Genomic DNA, 15,442 nt, shown 5'->3' with positions numbered 1-15,442 from the left:
CATGGATGCTTATATATTCTGCCACACCTAAATTATAGCTGTTATTCGAGCTTTAGGAAACTTGTAGAATGTAGTTTTTAGCCTTTTGGCCTCTGATAGATAGAGGCACACCAGAAGGAAGGTGAGGAGATGTTAAATGTCCATCTACTATGCCCACCATCCTTTCTTCAGAGTCTTTCACCTTTCTTATCATTAGCATTACCATCCTCAAAAAAAAAAACGAACCAGAAAATGAAAGCAGTGCCCCTTTACTTCTGGAATTCCTCTGCAGTGGAGGGGGAAAATGGTTAGCTTTTTGAAGGTGACTGTTTTTTGTCTCTGAAGAAAAGAATTTGGTTTTTTTTTTAATGTTTTATTTATTTCTAGGAGAGAGAGAGAGAGACAGTGTGAGCAGGGGAGGGTCAGAGAGAGGGAGTCACAGACTGAAACAGGCTCCAGGCTCTGAGCTGGCAGTCAGCACAGAGCCCGATGCGGGGCTCGAACCCACAAACCGCAAGATCATGACCTAAGCAAAAGTCGGACGCTTAACCAACTAAGCCACCCAGGCGCCCCTGAAGAAAAGAATTTGTATCATCCCTACCCCAGGCTTACATATTAGCCTAACATTTAAAGTGAGTTACAACTCTTTTGTAATATTTGGGTCTTCTAAAGTGGTGATAAATTAAGATTTTTGATTTTTTCCAGTTAAGAAGGAGAGGAATGGCCAAAAAAAAGAGAGACTAATACTATTACATTAAATATAAATCACAAACAAAAGAATTGCTACAAAAAGACTTTGCTACAATTTCCAGCAGTTTTCAACAGTATTGAGAGGCCAAAGTAATCAGGTAGTATCATACCTCACTTTGCTTAGGGAAGTATAGATATTAAAGTATAAAAATACTTGATGATAGACATTTAATTATATACTTTTAGACATAGATCAGACAATAGGGAACATGTGTGTGTTACCCAATGAGGAAGTTGAGATTCATAATTTGTCTGAAGAGACAGATGGAGTCAAGATTGGAGTTCTGGCTTCCCAAATATTAATCTTGTCCTTTGGCCCCTCTGCCAGAAGTGTGCATGAGTGTGTCTGTGTGCGTCTGTGTGTGTGTGGTATGAATGTGTGTATATGCAAGTTAGAGAAATCGGGAAAGCAAGAGACGGGTGAGTGGCAGAGAGCTTCTGGGAGATAAGCAGTGAAGAGGAATCGAAGATAGGAAGATAAAGAATCTGACCTTATCATATATATGCTAAATATAATCTGATGATAGAGAACATAGCAGAAAGAACTTGAGATGGGCAATGTAGTTAATAGACTTGAGTTTTATTCCTGCTCCCCAGGCGGCTGAGAAATGTGTGTCCTTGAAAATGTTATTGAACTTCTCTGACCCTAAGTTTCCTGAGCAATAGAATGTGGATAAAAATGTCTGCGTCCTGGTTTGTAGTGAGGATCAAATGTTATAACACACGTTAAGCACCTGGCATAATGCATGTTAATGTTCATTTTCCTTCCTTCTGCAACCCATCACACTAGGGCAGAGTGATTCTTTAATTTAATATCCTTGATTAAATGACTTTAAGTCAAACTCTCACTTGAGCTCGGATGTCGTTTTAAAATAACGGCTCAAAAATAATTTGTAATCAACACTCCTTACCTAAAAGCATTGATTTTTACTGGGCTGGACAAGAAGAAGCAACAGGATTTATTGTTGATGTGCATTAGAACACCCAAGATTTTAATCTCCACAAATTGCCTCAAATCATGAACACTCAGGTTGAGTGCAATGTTTGACAATTCAGCCCTAGATTTCCCATCATGTGTAGACAGCAGTGAACAAGAAAACCTATCACAGTGACTCTTGTTTGCCTAATTCCTATTTCAGGGTTTTTGTTGTTGTTGTTGTTATTTCGTTTCTTGGGGGAGGGGTCCATCTTAACTTAAATATTATTAAAATGTAAGCTTAATTTTTTTAATATACTCATTCATTAACAGTCTGTACTGAAAAAAAGCACTGGAGAAATAAATTGTTCCCAGCTACCAGATGTTAATAAGAAAGTAACATAGCAGGGGCGCCTGGGTAGCTAAGTCAGTTGAGCGTCCAACTTCGGCTCAGGCCATGATCTCACAGTCTGTGGGTTCGAACCCCGCATCTGGCCGTATGCTGACAGCTCAGAGCCTGGAGCCTGCTTCAGATTCTGTGTCTCCCTCTCTCTGCCCCTCCCTTGCTTGTGTTCTGTCTCTCTCTGCTTCTCAAAAATAAACATTTTAAAAAAAGAAAATAATGTAGCAGATTCAAAGATAGTTTTAAAGACAAACTAGGGACATGTGGGTGGCTCAGTCAGTTAAGCGTCCGACTTCAGCTCAGGGCATGATCTCATGGATCTGAGTTCAAACGCCGCGTCGGTCTTTATGCTGACAGCTCAAAGCCTAGAGTCTGGAGCTGGCTTCAGATTCTGCATCTCCCTCTCTCTCTGCCCCTTCCCCACTCATACTCTGTCTCTCTTTCCTTCAAAAATAAATAAACATTAACAAAATTTAAAAAGATAAAAATAAAGACAAACAATACATGTCTAACAGTTGGTTAGAGCTCAGCACTAATGAGGCCAAGGTCAAGGGTTTAATCCCCGTATGGCTAGTATTTTTGCTGTGTTGCAGAGCCACCGGCAGTACCCATGACCCCAGTCTGCTGTCTTGCCTATGTGTGCCGTTGATCATTAAGAAATCTGGGTTGGAGGATGAGGAGGCACCCGCACAAAACCATTATCCACAATGGGAAGAACAATCAAGGGAGGACCAACCTTGTGGTTGACCAGTGGTTCATTTGCCTGTGAACAGTTTCCTTCACTATAATCAGTCTTCAGTATACCAGTACAACTCTCAGCTTTCAACTTAGGATAATTCATAGGTCAATGGTAAGAGCGTTATGAGAGAAAACTGAGTTCTTGCCCTGGCTTTGTTCTTAAACAGTGCTGAATAAGTCCCTACACTATCTGGATCTTAGTTTCCACCTCTACAAGATAACAAGATGAGACTAGATGGTCTTTAAGGCCCTTTGCTGCTCTAAAATGTTTCCTTAAATACATTTTAAGTTATTTTGGAAGGGGACTGTTGTCTAACATAAAATACTATTATTTTCCTTTTGGAACTGTAGAAGACAGACTTCTAAGATGATCTCTAATAAACCATAGAGAAACCTAATGTCCCTAGGTTGTGGATATTAAGAGAGAAAATATTTGAAGGAATTGGTTCACGTGATTATGGAGGCTGGCAAGTCAGAAATTTTCAGGTCAGGCTGGCAGGTTAGAGCCTCAGGGAAGAGTTGATGTTATAACTAGAGTCCAGGGGTGCCTGGGTGGCTCATCGGGCTCTTGATTTTTGGCTTAGCCTACTTGGGATTCTCTCTCTCTTAAAATAAGTAAGTAAACTTAAAAAAAAAAATACCAAGAGTCCAGAAGTAGTCTGGTGGCATAATTCTCTCTTCCCTGTGGGAGACTGCAGTCTTTTTGTCTTAGATCTTCAACTGATTAGATGAGACCCAATCATTTTAATGAGGGTAGTTGCTTTACTCAAAGTCTACTGATTTAAATGTTAATGTGTTCTGAAAACTACTTTCATATTGACCTCTAGGCTACTCTGATCAAATAGTTGGTTTGACAAAGTTGAAACAAAATTAAGCATCATACCTGCATATTTAAGTTCTTGTGTAGCCCCCACCCTTGTGTATGATTAGATTCCTATAGGACATGGCAAAAGTAACAGGAAGTCACTTCCATAGTTAGGTTACAGAAGTCCCTGACTTCTGTCGTGCTAGAAGGCTGGCTCTATCGCCTTCTTGGCTTGAACACTATGATGAAACAAGAGCCTGTCTTGAGAGACCCAGGTGGTAAGGAACCCAGAGCAGCAATCAGCCCACAGCCAAAAAGGAAACATAGCCTTTATTTCAACAGCCCTCAAAAAACTAGATGCTGCCAACATTTACTAAGTGAGCTCAGAAGAGGAGCCATTCCCCAGCTGACCTTTGGATGAGACCTCAGACCCTTGGACCGACAACCTGACTTCAACTCTGTGAGAGACTATGAAACAGAGGACCTATCTAAGCCATGCCCATATTCTTGACCCACAGGAGCTGTGAGATAATAAATGTGTATTGTTTTAAGCCATTAAATTTTGGAATAATTTATTGCACAGCAATACTTCACTAATACAGGAACTTAAATTAATTCGACAAGTTATTGATCAGGTGTATTTGCAGATAACCAAATCTATGCTAGCTGATTTAAGCAGAAAGGGATATATTACAGGTTAATGAGAGCTCAGAATCATTGGGAGGTTGAAGACAGATACCTAGCTGAGCTTGCAGAAGTACTCCAAGAAGCACACTACAAAACTCATCACTGAAGAGAGAGACTGTTGCTTCTGTCACAATCAGAAAGTGGTCAAATCAAGAGGACACTATCACCATGACTGCTCCAGAACCACACTGTCTCTGCTGAGATTTGTTACATTAAAAATGGATGCCCAGACCTTAGCTTTTGCCCCATGTTAGTCAGTTTTGTGTCAGTGTCTTAGGGTGGTGCATGGGGTGAACAGGACACCATGCATCTTATTCTCATTACAAGAATAGTTTCTTTCCTAGTTTCTCTTTCTCTTTCTTCTTTCCTTCCCTCCTTACTTTTTCCTTCTCTTTCTCCCTTCCTCCTCTTCCTCCTTCTTCTATAATTTTAGGTTTAGTGAATGATGGATGTCAACTACAGCAAGAAACATATATACCCAAAATATCTAGAGAGAAACAGAAGCAGCTATGTAATTAAATGCCTTATTGTAAGCATCAAGCCCAACTTCTATAAGAATTCTCAGAAGGAATTTCAAAAAATATATAATGTAGTTGTCGGGAGCAGAAAACTGTGGGATCAGATGAACCTTATACAAATCCCAGCTTTGAAATTTACCAGCCATGTGATCTTGAACAGATTCCTTAAACACTTCAAGCCCAGTTTCTTCTATCCAATGAAGGAACTATTTGTTACTCTTACTCATCATTTTAGAATAAAAAGTAACAATATAATTAACATTATTAGTACAGTGGTTGGCACAAAATAAATAAATAAGGTGTTACCTCTAAGAAGGTAACTGTGGTTTGTGGTTTAACGGTGCCAGTGCCACGGTGGTGAGATTTAAGATTTAAAGGAAGATTTAAAGGAAGGACTAGGGTTAAAAGTGGTGAAAGGAGGCGGTTAAGACATTATCGTCACACGCTGTTCTAGCATCTTTCACAAAAGAGCTTAAAAAGCACTTAAAGCCAAGTGTCTTATAAATGGATAAAAGGACACACTGAAATGTGACATGTCATTTTAGAATAGATGAGTAATGGAGAAGTCAAGGCCAGTGACTCTCAGGTTGGTATTCTAACCACTCAACTGCATTTCTCACTTGCCTCCAAACTATTAAAATTGGGAATTTTTTGTTCTGTCTCCATATTAGCATCAGCATTGACAGAGCTATTAATAACATAGACACTAAAGGAAGAAAATGAGATTAACAATGGCATCCCATCAACTAGGTCTTCATCAAACTATGAACAAGAGGAGTCAGTGTCAAAACAGTGCATGTAATCCTTTTCTTGATTCCTAGATTGTAAAATGACTCCTAACAAGCTGACATATAAAACATAGATTACCTTCATTAAAAAACCTGCACTTTTATTTCATTTTTATTTTTTTACCCGTTGTATCTATGATCACATACAGGTTTTCTGTCACCAATTTCTGTGCGATTACTATCTGGTGGTTTTAATTAGTTTCCTCTCGTAAATAGAGACTTATGTTAAAGTAAAATAAAATCAATACATTAAGGTTAATTATGCCTTATTCTCTTTTTTATTTCCTAAGATTATGATACAATTACTAATTGAATCTAATGAAAGCCATGGTTCTCTCTTTAATCATGTTTTAAAGAAAAAGCGGTAAAGCCAAAAAGCCCATTTTCACTTTCATTTTCTCTTAAAAGCTTTTGTCATCCCTACTGATTTTGGATTGAAATATTGTTGATTAGGAGCCATGACTTGTTTCTACTGGAAGAGATTTGAAAGTTCTGTTCACCAATCTGATTCTATAGATGCAGGAACTTAGGTTCTGTGAGGATTTTTTGGATCTTGCTAATTTAGCAGCAGAACTGGGGAAGCGAGCCAGCTTCGGGACTGCCAGTTCAGGGTTTTCTCATTGTGAGGATGGAGTCTAATATTTTTACCCATCGCATTTTCTATCACACTTCCAGCAACTTTGGCTTGCTCTTGTTCCATTCGGGGCTGAGGATTAAAGAAGATAATAAGTGACAGCAAACAGGAAATTAATAAACATTTGTTGCCCTTCCCCTTTCTAAAACCTTGTGTAAACATAATTTCAAAAATCATGACACATTTGAAGATACTTAACAAAAGCTCTCTTTTTAAAAGAAATCTGGGATGGAATCTTTTTGTCAAGGAAGAATCTTTTATAATGCAAATAACCATCCCCTAGGTAGCTTGTTTTGTCATTCAGGGTATTTATAGTGCTATGAGAGGAGTTTGTTAGTTCAGGATTGATAGAAAGCTCACTTAGCACACCACTAGACAAATGGCGAAATTTTATGTGATTTACCAGCTCTGTCCGTGATGGATTAGATATGGTACCTGTGCACACTCTCCAGGCACTACCAGCTATGTGATCTGCCCTGAGATGACGGGCCATGTGGGGATGCCATCCACCACCTGCTTCTCTTGAGGATATCAGAATTCATTAGCTATATAGGGTTGTTACTTTTTGACAGGAGCTGGACAGGCTGGCAAGAAAGTCTACTTTTCCCATCAGGATGAGCTGACATTGCTTCTTCTTCTTCAGTGCATTCTCATGGGGGGATGAAATCTGTTCTCTCTGAGAACCGTGACATAATTGTAGTAATATACTGGGGGGCCTCCAATGTACAGACTGTCATCTAAATTCAGTGGCTCCTGAAGTGCCCACTTTTAATTAAATGTGCTGTTATAAATTACATTCTCTGATGACGATGGCAGCATCCACAAAATGATTAATGCCTTTAAACACATCAATGTGCTGTCTATGCACTTGTCTTCAAATAATAGTAAATTATTAGTATTAATGCTTTGATAAGGGCGTATTTTCTGAGTTATTTGTTTAGTAGTGGTGAATAGAATTATGTTTTCTCTGTTTTTTTCAGTCACTCTCCGTCTGGCCAATACCACTCATTTGTGAGATCTGTGATCTCGATGGCAGGTGGAGTCTATATCTGTGCAGTCAAGTATAGAAATAGAATTGTGTAAAAATTAAGACATCAGGTGTAAAACACCAGTTTTACCACATGCTAGTTATGTGACCTGAGGCAAGACTTTCCACTGCTCTGTGCCTCAGTTTACTCATCTGTGAATTGAAGATAATTATAATAATATCAACTCATAAGATTGCTATAAAGATTAAGTGAATTACTATATATAAAGCATTAGAATTGTGCTTGATGCTACGGGACTGCTCTGACATTATTATTCTGCAAATGTGTTAAAGCAAGAAATTAGAAAAGCATTATGATTTAAAGTCTTATCGTTCTTGGCAACTTGGTTTAGCCAGTTGGGCTCAGACGAGCTACATCTACTAATAGACCAACTTGCTATGTGATCTACTTGATAACTTAGGAGACTCCATCATGGGATTTTTCTCCACATGATTGTAGTAAGATGTCGAGACAAAGCAGAAGAGCTCGTGGGTGGTAGGACTCCTCTACAAGGGTGATGTTTTGTTATCCAGTCACACAAATGTCCTCTTTGTTTTGAGAACAGAGCTAAGGGTTTGTGTATATGTGTGTGTGTGAATGTGTGTGTGTGTGTGTGTGTGTGTGTATACACATTCTCTTCCTGGTGTATTGCAAAACTACTTTATTAATTTTGAAGCATCATAATCCTCTTTGCCAGATGTCTATTAGAATTTTTTGAAAAAGGAAGTTCCATGTCTTTTTTGAACATCTCTGGGAACTTTACTGAAGCGCAGGAACCAAAAATGTCCATCAACAGGCTCATTCTGTTTGGGTGTGGCATTCTTGGAATTGCAGTATTTTAATATCAGCAAAACCATTTTAACTATGCAAGTGAATCATCCTCATTCTCTCAAGAGAATGAGTTGAACAAAATAGAAATTGGGTGAACTCTTCTTAATGAGAAGTTATATGTATGCATACATATATGTCTGTATATGTGTTTATGTTGAACTCTTGCCTCAGTATTAGAATTCTGTATAACTAATAATGAATATTTAATTTAATGGGAATAACATCTGTTAGTATCTTCAATGTGTTTGGCATCATGTAAGGATTTTATAAAGGCTAGCTCATTTAAACTTCAAAGTGAAGAAAACTGTGAACTCCAACAGGATCCTGAGATCAGCAGTCATTCATGGTAAATATTTGTGAGAAATAACACTTGTAATTCTCTTTGCATCTAAAATGGTGTCTGGTCCATAGTACAAACATGAATATTTGTTGAATGAACTGTGAATGTTCCAGTGAATGAATTATAGAATTCCAAAAGAATATATTAAATTTTTTAAAAAATGACTAACATTTAATCAAAGTTGAGTACTATATGCATGACCCTAGACAAGTCAATTTACCATTTGAGATCTCAGTTTATTCATCTGCAAATCAAAGGTCAGATCTCATCAGCCCTATAGTCTTAAAAGTTCGCCATGGGATTTACACCATCATTTACTGCCAATCAGTTTTCTCTGGTGCAGAAACACCTTTCACATTTCCATTAGTTAGGCAACAACAATTTCTGATATATTCACTTCATTTTTCCTTTTGACTTTGTGATTTGAAAGTAAGATTTACAAACCAATAATGCAAGAAACAGACACATATTAGACTCAACCCCAAAGGACAGTCAACCATAACCACCACATGAAAATAGAAATACAGCATTTAGTATCCAAAATGTCTCTTAAGTGGCCCATTCTCTTTCTTCATTTTGAATTGTTTTTTTTTTTAATTTGAGCTAATTTACCTTGTTTCAGAGTTATGTAAGAGTGCTTTACTCCTACAGTCTACTCTGATCTACTTGAATAATAATACATTTTGGACATATTCTTTAATTTTTGCTGGCCCATTTGTAATAATTTGCCTGCATTTCATCTTTTATTTTCCTAACAATTGCCAGGGGTAAAAATTAAATTAAGCCACAGACTCCCTAGTGAATGAAACATAAGACTAATGATTGGTGCTTGATTTAGGGGATAATGAAATGAAAGCTAACAGGAGCAAGTTTTGCTTGGTATTTATGGCAAGTGTCAAATTAATGGACTAGACAGAATCATTTCATTGACTCTCTGAAATGGTATCTTCTTTTTGAAGTTTAGAGTAACACACACACACACACACACACACACACACACAGGTGTAGTTCTAAAAATAAAACTATATCTAGTCTTTCTTTGATTTGCCCCTCTAGGAATACAGGGTCGGAACTCTGAATACATAACAGTCTGCTTATGTAAGCAGAAGTCAGAATGGAAAGCAGCTGCTTTGAGTCTGGTACAAGTAGTACTAAAAATTGCTTAACCAATTCAGTAGTAATGTATAACTAGGCAACACCCAGTGAACAGACCATTATTAATGAAGTAGATGTGCTTTGTTTGAGTAATCCCTTTCCTCCATATAAGCACACTTCAGACACACATTTAGTGTGTTTGACTCTCCCTACCCTCTAGTAGGAGGTTGCAGAAGCAAAACAACATTAACTCTTATATCTTAATAGGGATTAAGAGAAGTTTGAACTAAAATCTTTTTTTTAGGTTTTATTTATTTAAGTAATCTCCACTCCCAACATGGGGTTCAAACTCACAATCAAGAATTGCATGCTCTTCAGACTGAGCCAGCCAGGCACCCCTCAAATTCTTTTTTCAAAGTAACCATTACAGACTCTTTAGCAAAAAATCTCTAGTGCTTGCTTTTGCAGCATATATAATAAAATTGGAATGATAAAGGGAAGATTAGCATGGCCCCTGTGCAAGGATGACATGTAAATTTGCGAAGCATTTCATAGTTTTAAAAATGCTGTTCGATGGGGCACATGTACCCCAATGTTTATAGCAGCATTATCAACAAGAGATGAATTATGGAAAGAGCCCAAATGGCCATCGGACTAATGACTGGATAAAGAAGATGTGGTATATATATATACACATATATACATATATATAGATACACCATATATATATATGTGTGTGTATATATACCCACACATATATACATACAGTGGAATATTACTCAGCCATCAAAACAATAAAATCTTGCCATTTGCAACAACATGGATGGGATTCGAATGTATTAAGCTAGGCAAAATAAGTCAGAGAAAGAAAATAATTCACTCATATGTGGAATTTAAGAAACAAAACAGATGAACACAGAAGAAAAGTAGGAAAAATAAGATAAAAAACACAGAGGGAGGCAAACCATAAGAGACTCTTAACTATAGAGAACAAACGGAGGGTTTCTGGTGGGGAGGTGGGCTAAGTGGGTGATGGGCATTAAGGAGGGCACTTGTGATGAGCACTGGGTATTGCTTTTTTTTTAACATTTATTTATTTTTGAGACAGACAGAGACAGAGCACGAGCTGGGGAGGGGTAGAGAGAGGGGGAAACACAGAATCTGAAACAGTCTCCAGGCTCTGAGCTGTCAGCACAGAGTCCGACGCAGGGCTCGAACCCATGGACTGCAAGATCATGACCTGAGCCAAAGTCGGCCATTTAACCGACTGAGCCACCCGGGCACCCCAAGCACTGGGTATTCTATGTAAGTGATGAATCACTAAATTCTACTCCTGAAGCCCCCCCCTCCAAAAAATCTCCAAATTGAAGTGATTCATTACAAGTAAAAATTGGATTACCTGCTTTCCAATAAACAGAACAAAGTGGATAGTATCTAGAGAAGGTTGTGACAATATATGTCCTAAAAATAACCAATGCCTATTCCTGGTCTTACGAAATCCTTCAGTCTTGATCCAGATGTCCCCAAATCTCAGCTCAGAGCTGTGTCCCTTTTACTACAATCTACAGCCACATATATTTGACCAGTTCTGTGTGGGCTCAGCACCTAGTTGTATTCAATTAGCCAAGACTTTACCCATGTGAGGCAGGAGACTGTGCTTGAATAATATGCCCCCTGTCCCAAACTCAAAGACATAGGGCTCAATTGCACACAGGTTTTGTTAGCCCTCTGGAGTTAATCTCTTTGGTAGCATTTTTCATGTAGCACAAAACAAACTTTAGCATATTTTATTTTAAAATTGAAATAATGAATTACTGATATAATAGGTTAATTTACAAGTACTGTGATTTGAATGATTAAAGTGAAGAAAGGACACCTGAGTGGCTTCAGTTGGTTAAGCATTGACTCTTTACTTTTGCTCAGGTCATGATCTCACATTCATGAGACTGAGTCCTGTATCGGGCTCTGCACTGGCAGCATGGAACCTGCTTGAGTTCTCTCTCCTTTTCTCCCTATCCCTCCTTCACTTGCTCTCTCTCTATCACACACACATAGTAAATAAGTAAATTTAAAATAAGAAAACAGGGCACCTGGGTGGCTCAGTCAGTTAAGCGTCTGACTCATGGTTTCTAAATGATCTCACATTTTGTGAGTTTGAGCTCCACACTGGGCTCCATGCTGACAGTGTGGAGCCTGTTTGGGATTCTCTCTCTCCTCTCTCTCTGCCCCTCCCCCCATCTCTCTCTCTCTTTCTCAAAAATAAATATATAAACTTAAAACAATTGAAAAAATAAAACAAACAAAACAAAACAAAACAATACAAGAGATATCTAATGTTCCCCATCTTTCTTATCGCAAATCGACATTTTGCACTGGTTAACTCTAGACCAGATACCACTCTTATACTAAAAAGAGGTGGAATATGTTTTGAAGAGTCCAGGACTTGCAATCTGAGTAAACTTACCTGAACCCTACAACAAATTCATGAGACTCAGAACAGTGGATTCTGATTATTGAAACATATTTGGCCCAGAGTATGTAGATTATGTGAACATGGAACTTGCTACTTCCTAGCTAAATTCCAAATATATGTGACAGGCAAATAGAACTACAAAGATAGATGGTGGTCCTCTTTCCTAATGATCTTCACAAAGTTAGTGTGGTTGCTGGTTGTGGTGAAAGGAACACAGTTGGCTTTTAGGCTGATGTGTGGAGACATCTAGACCAAGACTGAAAGAATTTCACAAAAAGACCATGAATAGAGATGGACTATTTTTAGGATACATGGTGACAAAGCATAGAGAATTGAAAGCGGTCATTCTGATCATTAACTCCTCAAAGGTCTTTTGATATCCCAACTCACCTCAGGGCTTGGTTCATGACTCGCACATATTTACCTCCACTTCCACCGATTTCCTACCAGACATCGTCTTTTGGGTGATCCACAGGCATTGTACGTTAGCAAAACCTATCCTCAAGTTAAGGGACTGCGTTTCAGCATAGGAAATTTTCAGTGACCCTCTACTCAACAGTAGATTCAGGTAATTCAAATCGTCCTTAAGAGTTAAGTCTTGATAAAAACACAGTAAGGGTTGGAGACATGGCCCCCTCAGTTACTCTGTATGGGAGAAATTATCCTGGATTTGGCAGTGCTCAGACTAACACCATCAACCATTGGAAACCAATTTTCCTTTGTCTGATTTTCATTCACTACTTTCTCCTACGTCTGCACTTGTGTTTCTCCCTCTCTGTGGAACATTGGTTCCCATATCCGTCACTGCACAAATTCCTTCCACACCGATCAAACCTCTCGACAACATGCTCTGTTGCCTATGACATAACAGATGTTCAAAAAGCACTTTGAACATCAAAAGCAATAATGATTTTTGAATGAAAGAGAAGATGCATGATAACAAGAAAATCTACAAGGTTCTTAAAGGTGCCTTGGAGCAGTTCAAGCTCTTTCAATGATGGTGAAAGATGTGGCGACATAGTCTTCCCCGAAAAGTGTAAGGGGTTTTACACAGCATTCAGTTGCTCTGAAGAGAAAGGCCAGATGAATCACAGGTGTATTTCAACATGCTCTGTGTATTGTGATGGGTCAAACTTTCTTAAAGGAAAGTACTATATGACGTAATTGGATGCTCTGGTGTGTATCTCTCCCCTTGGTGTCCGTAGGTTGATGGGGAATAGAAAGTCGAGGTTATGAGGATTTAATTGAATGTTTTTACTTAAAAGACTTGCTTTATTAACTGGCCAGGGCTTAGAATGAAGTATATGCCCTAGTTAATAAGGAAAACACTCTACATTTCTCAAAGCTACAAAGATCAAAGGAGGAAAAAAATCTTGAACCCAGATTCTATGATGTAGTTATAAAATACAAGGGGGAAACGCAAGTCATTTTTGTAGGAAAGGGAAATGAGCTCTGTTTGGATTATACTCAAAGGTGAACCATACTTGAATTCTCCTTCTGATTTTGTAGAGTAGTATTATTTTATTTTATTTTTTCTTTTATTTTTCAGGAAGTTTCTGATTTTGAGAATGCAAAACCGAAAAGAAAGTAAGTCAAGTTTACTTTGAAAACTTTCTGGTCTCTTAGTTCTATAACGTTGAGTGGAATATTTTAGTGGTTTTCCTGTCAAAGTGCACTTTAAAAATTGTCGTGTACAAATCTAGATAGGTTTTGCTTTGTTACCATTTCTCTGTTTATGCTGATACATAGGAAACCTGTGCAGTGACATTCCTGTACACAGGATGTGAAAATTCAATTTCCAGAAGAAACATGTGTTTAAACTAGGCTCAGATTAAAGTGGGAGCCTCCTCCAAAACATGCTTCAATTGGTGACCTATAAATCTTCTGAAGAGTTCTTCTAATCCAAATAAAAATGTGTTTGCAAAGAGATTTGGGTTATTTGGGTCAGGCTTGGCTTTACATTTAGCACATCAAGCTGCCGCAGGATGTGACACACACATGTTGCATAAGGTAATGAGATTTTAACTAATAAGGAAATACATAGGGACCGGAAGTTGGTGTGTGGGGAAATTTCCAAATTGGTCGCTGATGATACAGAATAGCCTCCCTGCACTCTGGAATGGTCTGAGACCAAATTGTTAACAGATGAAATTCTCTCTGGATATAGTGTTTCTGGACAGCCTTGCTCTCCTGCCCCCAAGGCATTCTCTGCTTTCCTACACTTTCCTCCCCTTCATGCTCAAAGCTTTCTCCCAGGAAGAATATAAAACACATCCATAGTAAGTAGGTAATTGGATGATTAACAGCTTACAGCACCTGCTAGGCAAGGGTAGTTGTATTTTAGCCAGAGTTAAGCACTTAAACTACGCAAGTGGCATTTTAAGCCTGAGCTGGAGTGAAGAAGGAGTTTTTTTGGCAGTGTTCTCTTGGGCTTAAAAACTGCCGTGCCAATGTAGCTTTTTATTCATCCACGGATAAGGAACTCACCAATTCCAAATAAAATACTTAACGAAATTTCAGCTATTGGCTTATGATTGATGCTTCTATAGATTAGAGGATGCCAAAACACGGAGGGATGGTTGGGGAATGGATGAAGGGGAAGCTCCTGATGCTCGCCGAATTAGGATTTTCCAAAATCAGTTAACCTGCTCCTCGGATTCCAACCACATAAAATCAAACTGAAGACTCTTGAGTTTCTTAATTCTTTTGTCCACCACTCCTCTAAAGGGAACAACATCTCTTGTTGTCATGTACCTACTTCACCTAAGGATAGTATAAATAATAGCTGTTTTGGAATACTTATTATTTGCTAAGAGGTGTCCTCAGTATTTACATAAAAAAAACAAACAACAAACCAAAATAAAATGGTAAAGAAAAAAAGTTATATGCAGGTTTTTTTCTGAGCTTAAGAAAAGGTGAACTTGGCTTTAATTTAATGACTTAAATAGTAGAAAACACTTAAACCATAACAAAGTTAACTATATGTACAGGACATGTGTGTGTTCACTCAGTGCACAAAATAATTAACATGATTGAGTCAGCAGAGTCCTATCCTCTCTGTTTTAGACAGTTAATTATGGAGATTTTCAATTATACATAAAAAATGAGATAATAATGAACTCACATCACCAAGCTTGAACAAGGATCAGTCTCCAGTCAAACTTGTTTCGTTTCTACCCATTTGACTCTCCAGCCCTTCAATCTCCAGTATTTTTTTAAAGCCTATCCCAGACATGTAATTTCATGTATTGATACATATTGTTAAAAGGCAAGCACTGTGAAGCGCCTGGGTGGCTCAGTCCGTTTCGGCTCAGATCATGATCTCACATTTCGTGGGTTCAAGCCCCGCATCGGGCTCTGTGCTGACAGCTAGCTCAGAGCCTGGAGCCTGTTTCAGATTCTGTGTCTCCCTCTCTCTCTGACCCTCAACTGCTCACACTGTCTCTCTCTCTCAGAA

General features: G+C 38.3%; 1 protein-coding gene and 1 non-coding gene across 2 annotated transcripts in view; both read left to right on the top strand.

Moving 5' to 3' along the window:
- The window catches only part of SAMSN1 (SAM domain, SH3 domain and nuclear localization signals 1), a 142,332-nt gene that overhangs the window by 11,977 nt on the left and 114,913 nt on the right, over positions 1-15,442 (top strand). The window contains exon 3 of the mRNA XM_039245898.1: positions 13,535-13,572. Within this exon, the coding sequence (XP_039101829.1) occupies positions 13,535-13,572 (38 nt within the window). The remainder of the gene's footprint in view (positions 1-13,534; positions 13,573-15,442) is intronic.
- LOC120241004 lies at positions 9,969-10,071 on the top strand. Its single transcript, XR_005530806.1, has one exon. It is a non-coding gene; the product is annotated as a U6 spliceosomal RNA (small nuclear RNA).

This window comes from Hyaena hyaena, unplaced genomic scaffold, assembly GCF_003009895.1.
Source record: "Hyaena hyaena isolate Hyena2069 unplaced genomic scaffold, ASM300989v1 scaffold_272, whole genome shotgun sequence".
Classification (NCBI taxonomy): Eukaryota; Metazoa; Chordata; class Mammalia; order Carnivora; family Hyaenidae; genus Hyaena; species Hyaena hyaena.
The sequence above is the reverse complement of the archived record's forward strand: the minus strand, read 5'-3'. Positions and strand labels throughout refer to the sequence as shown.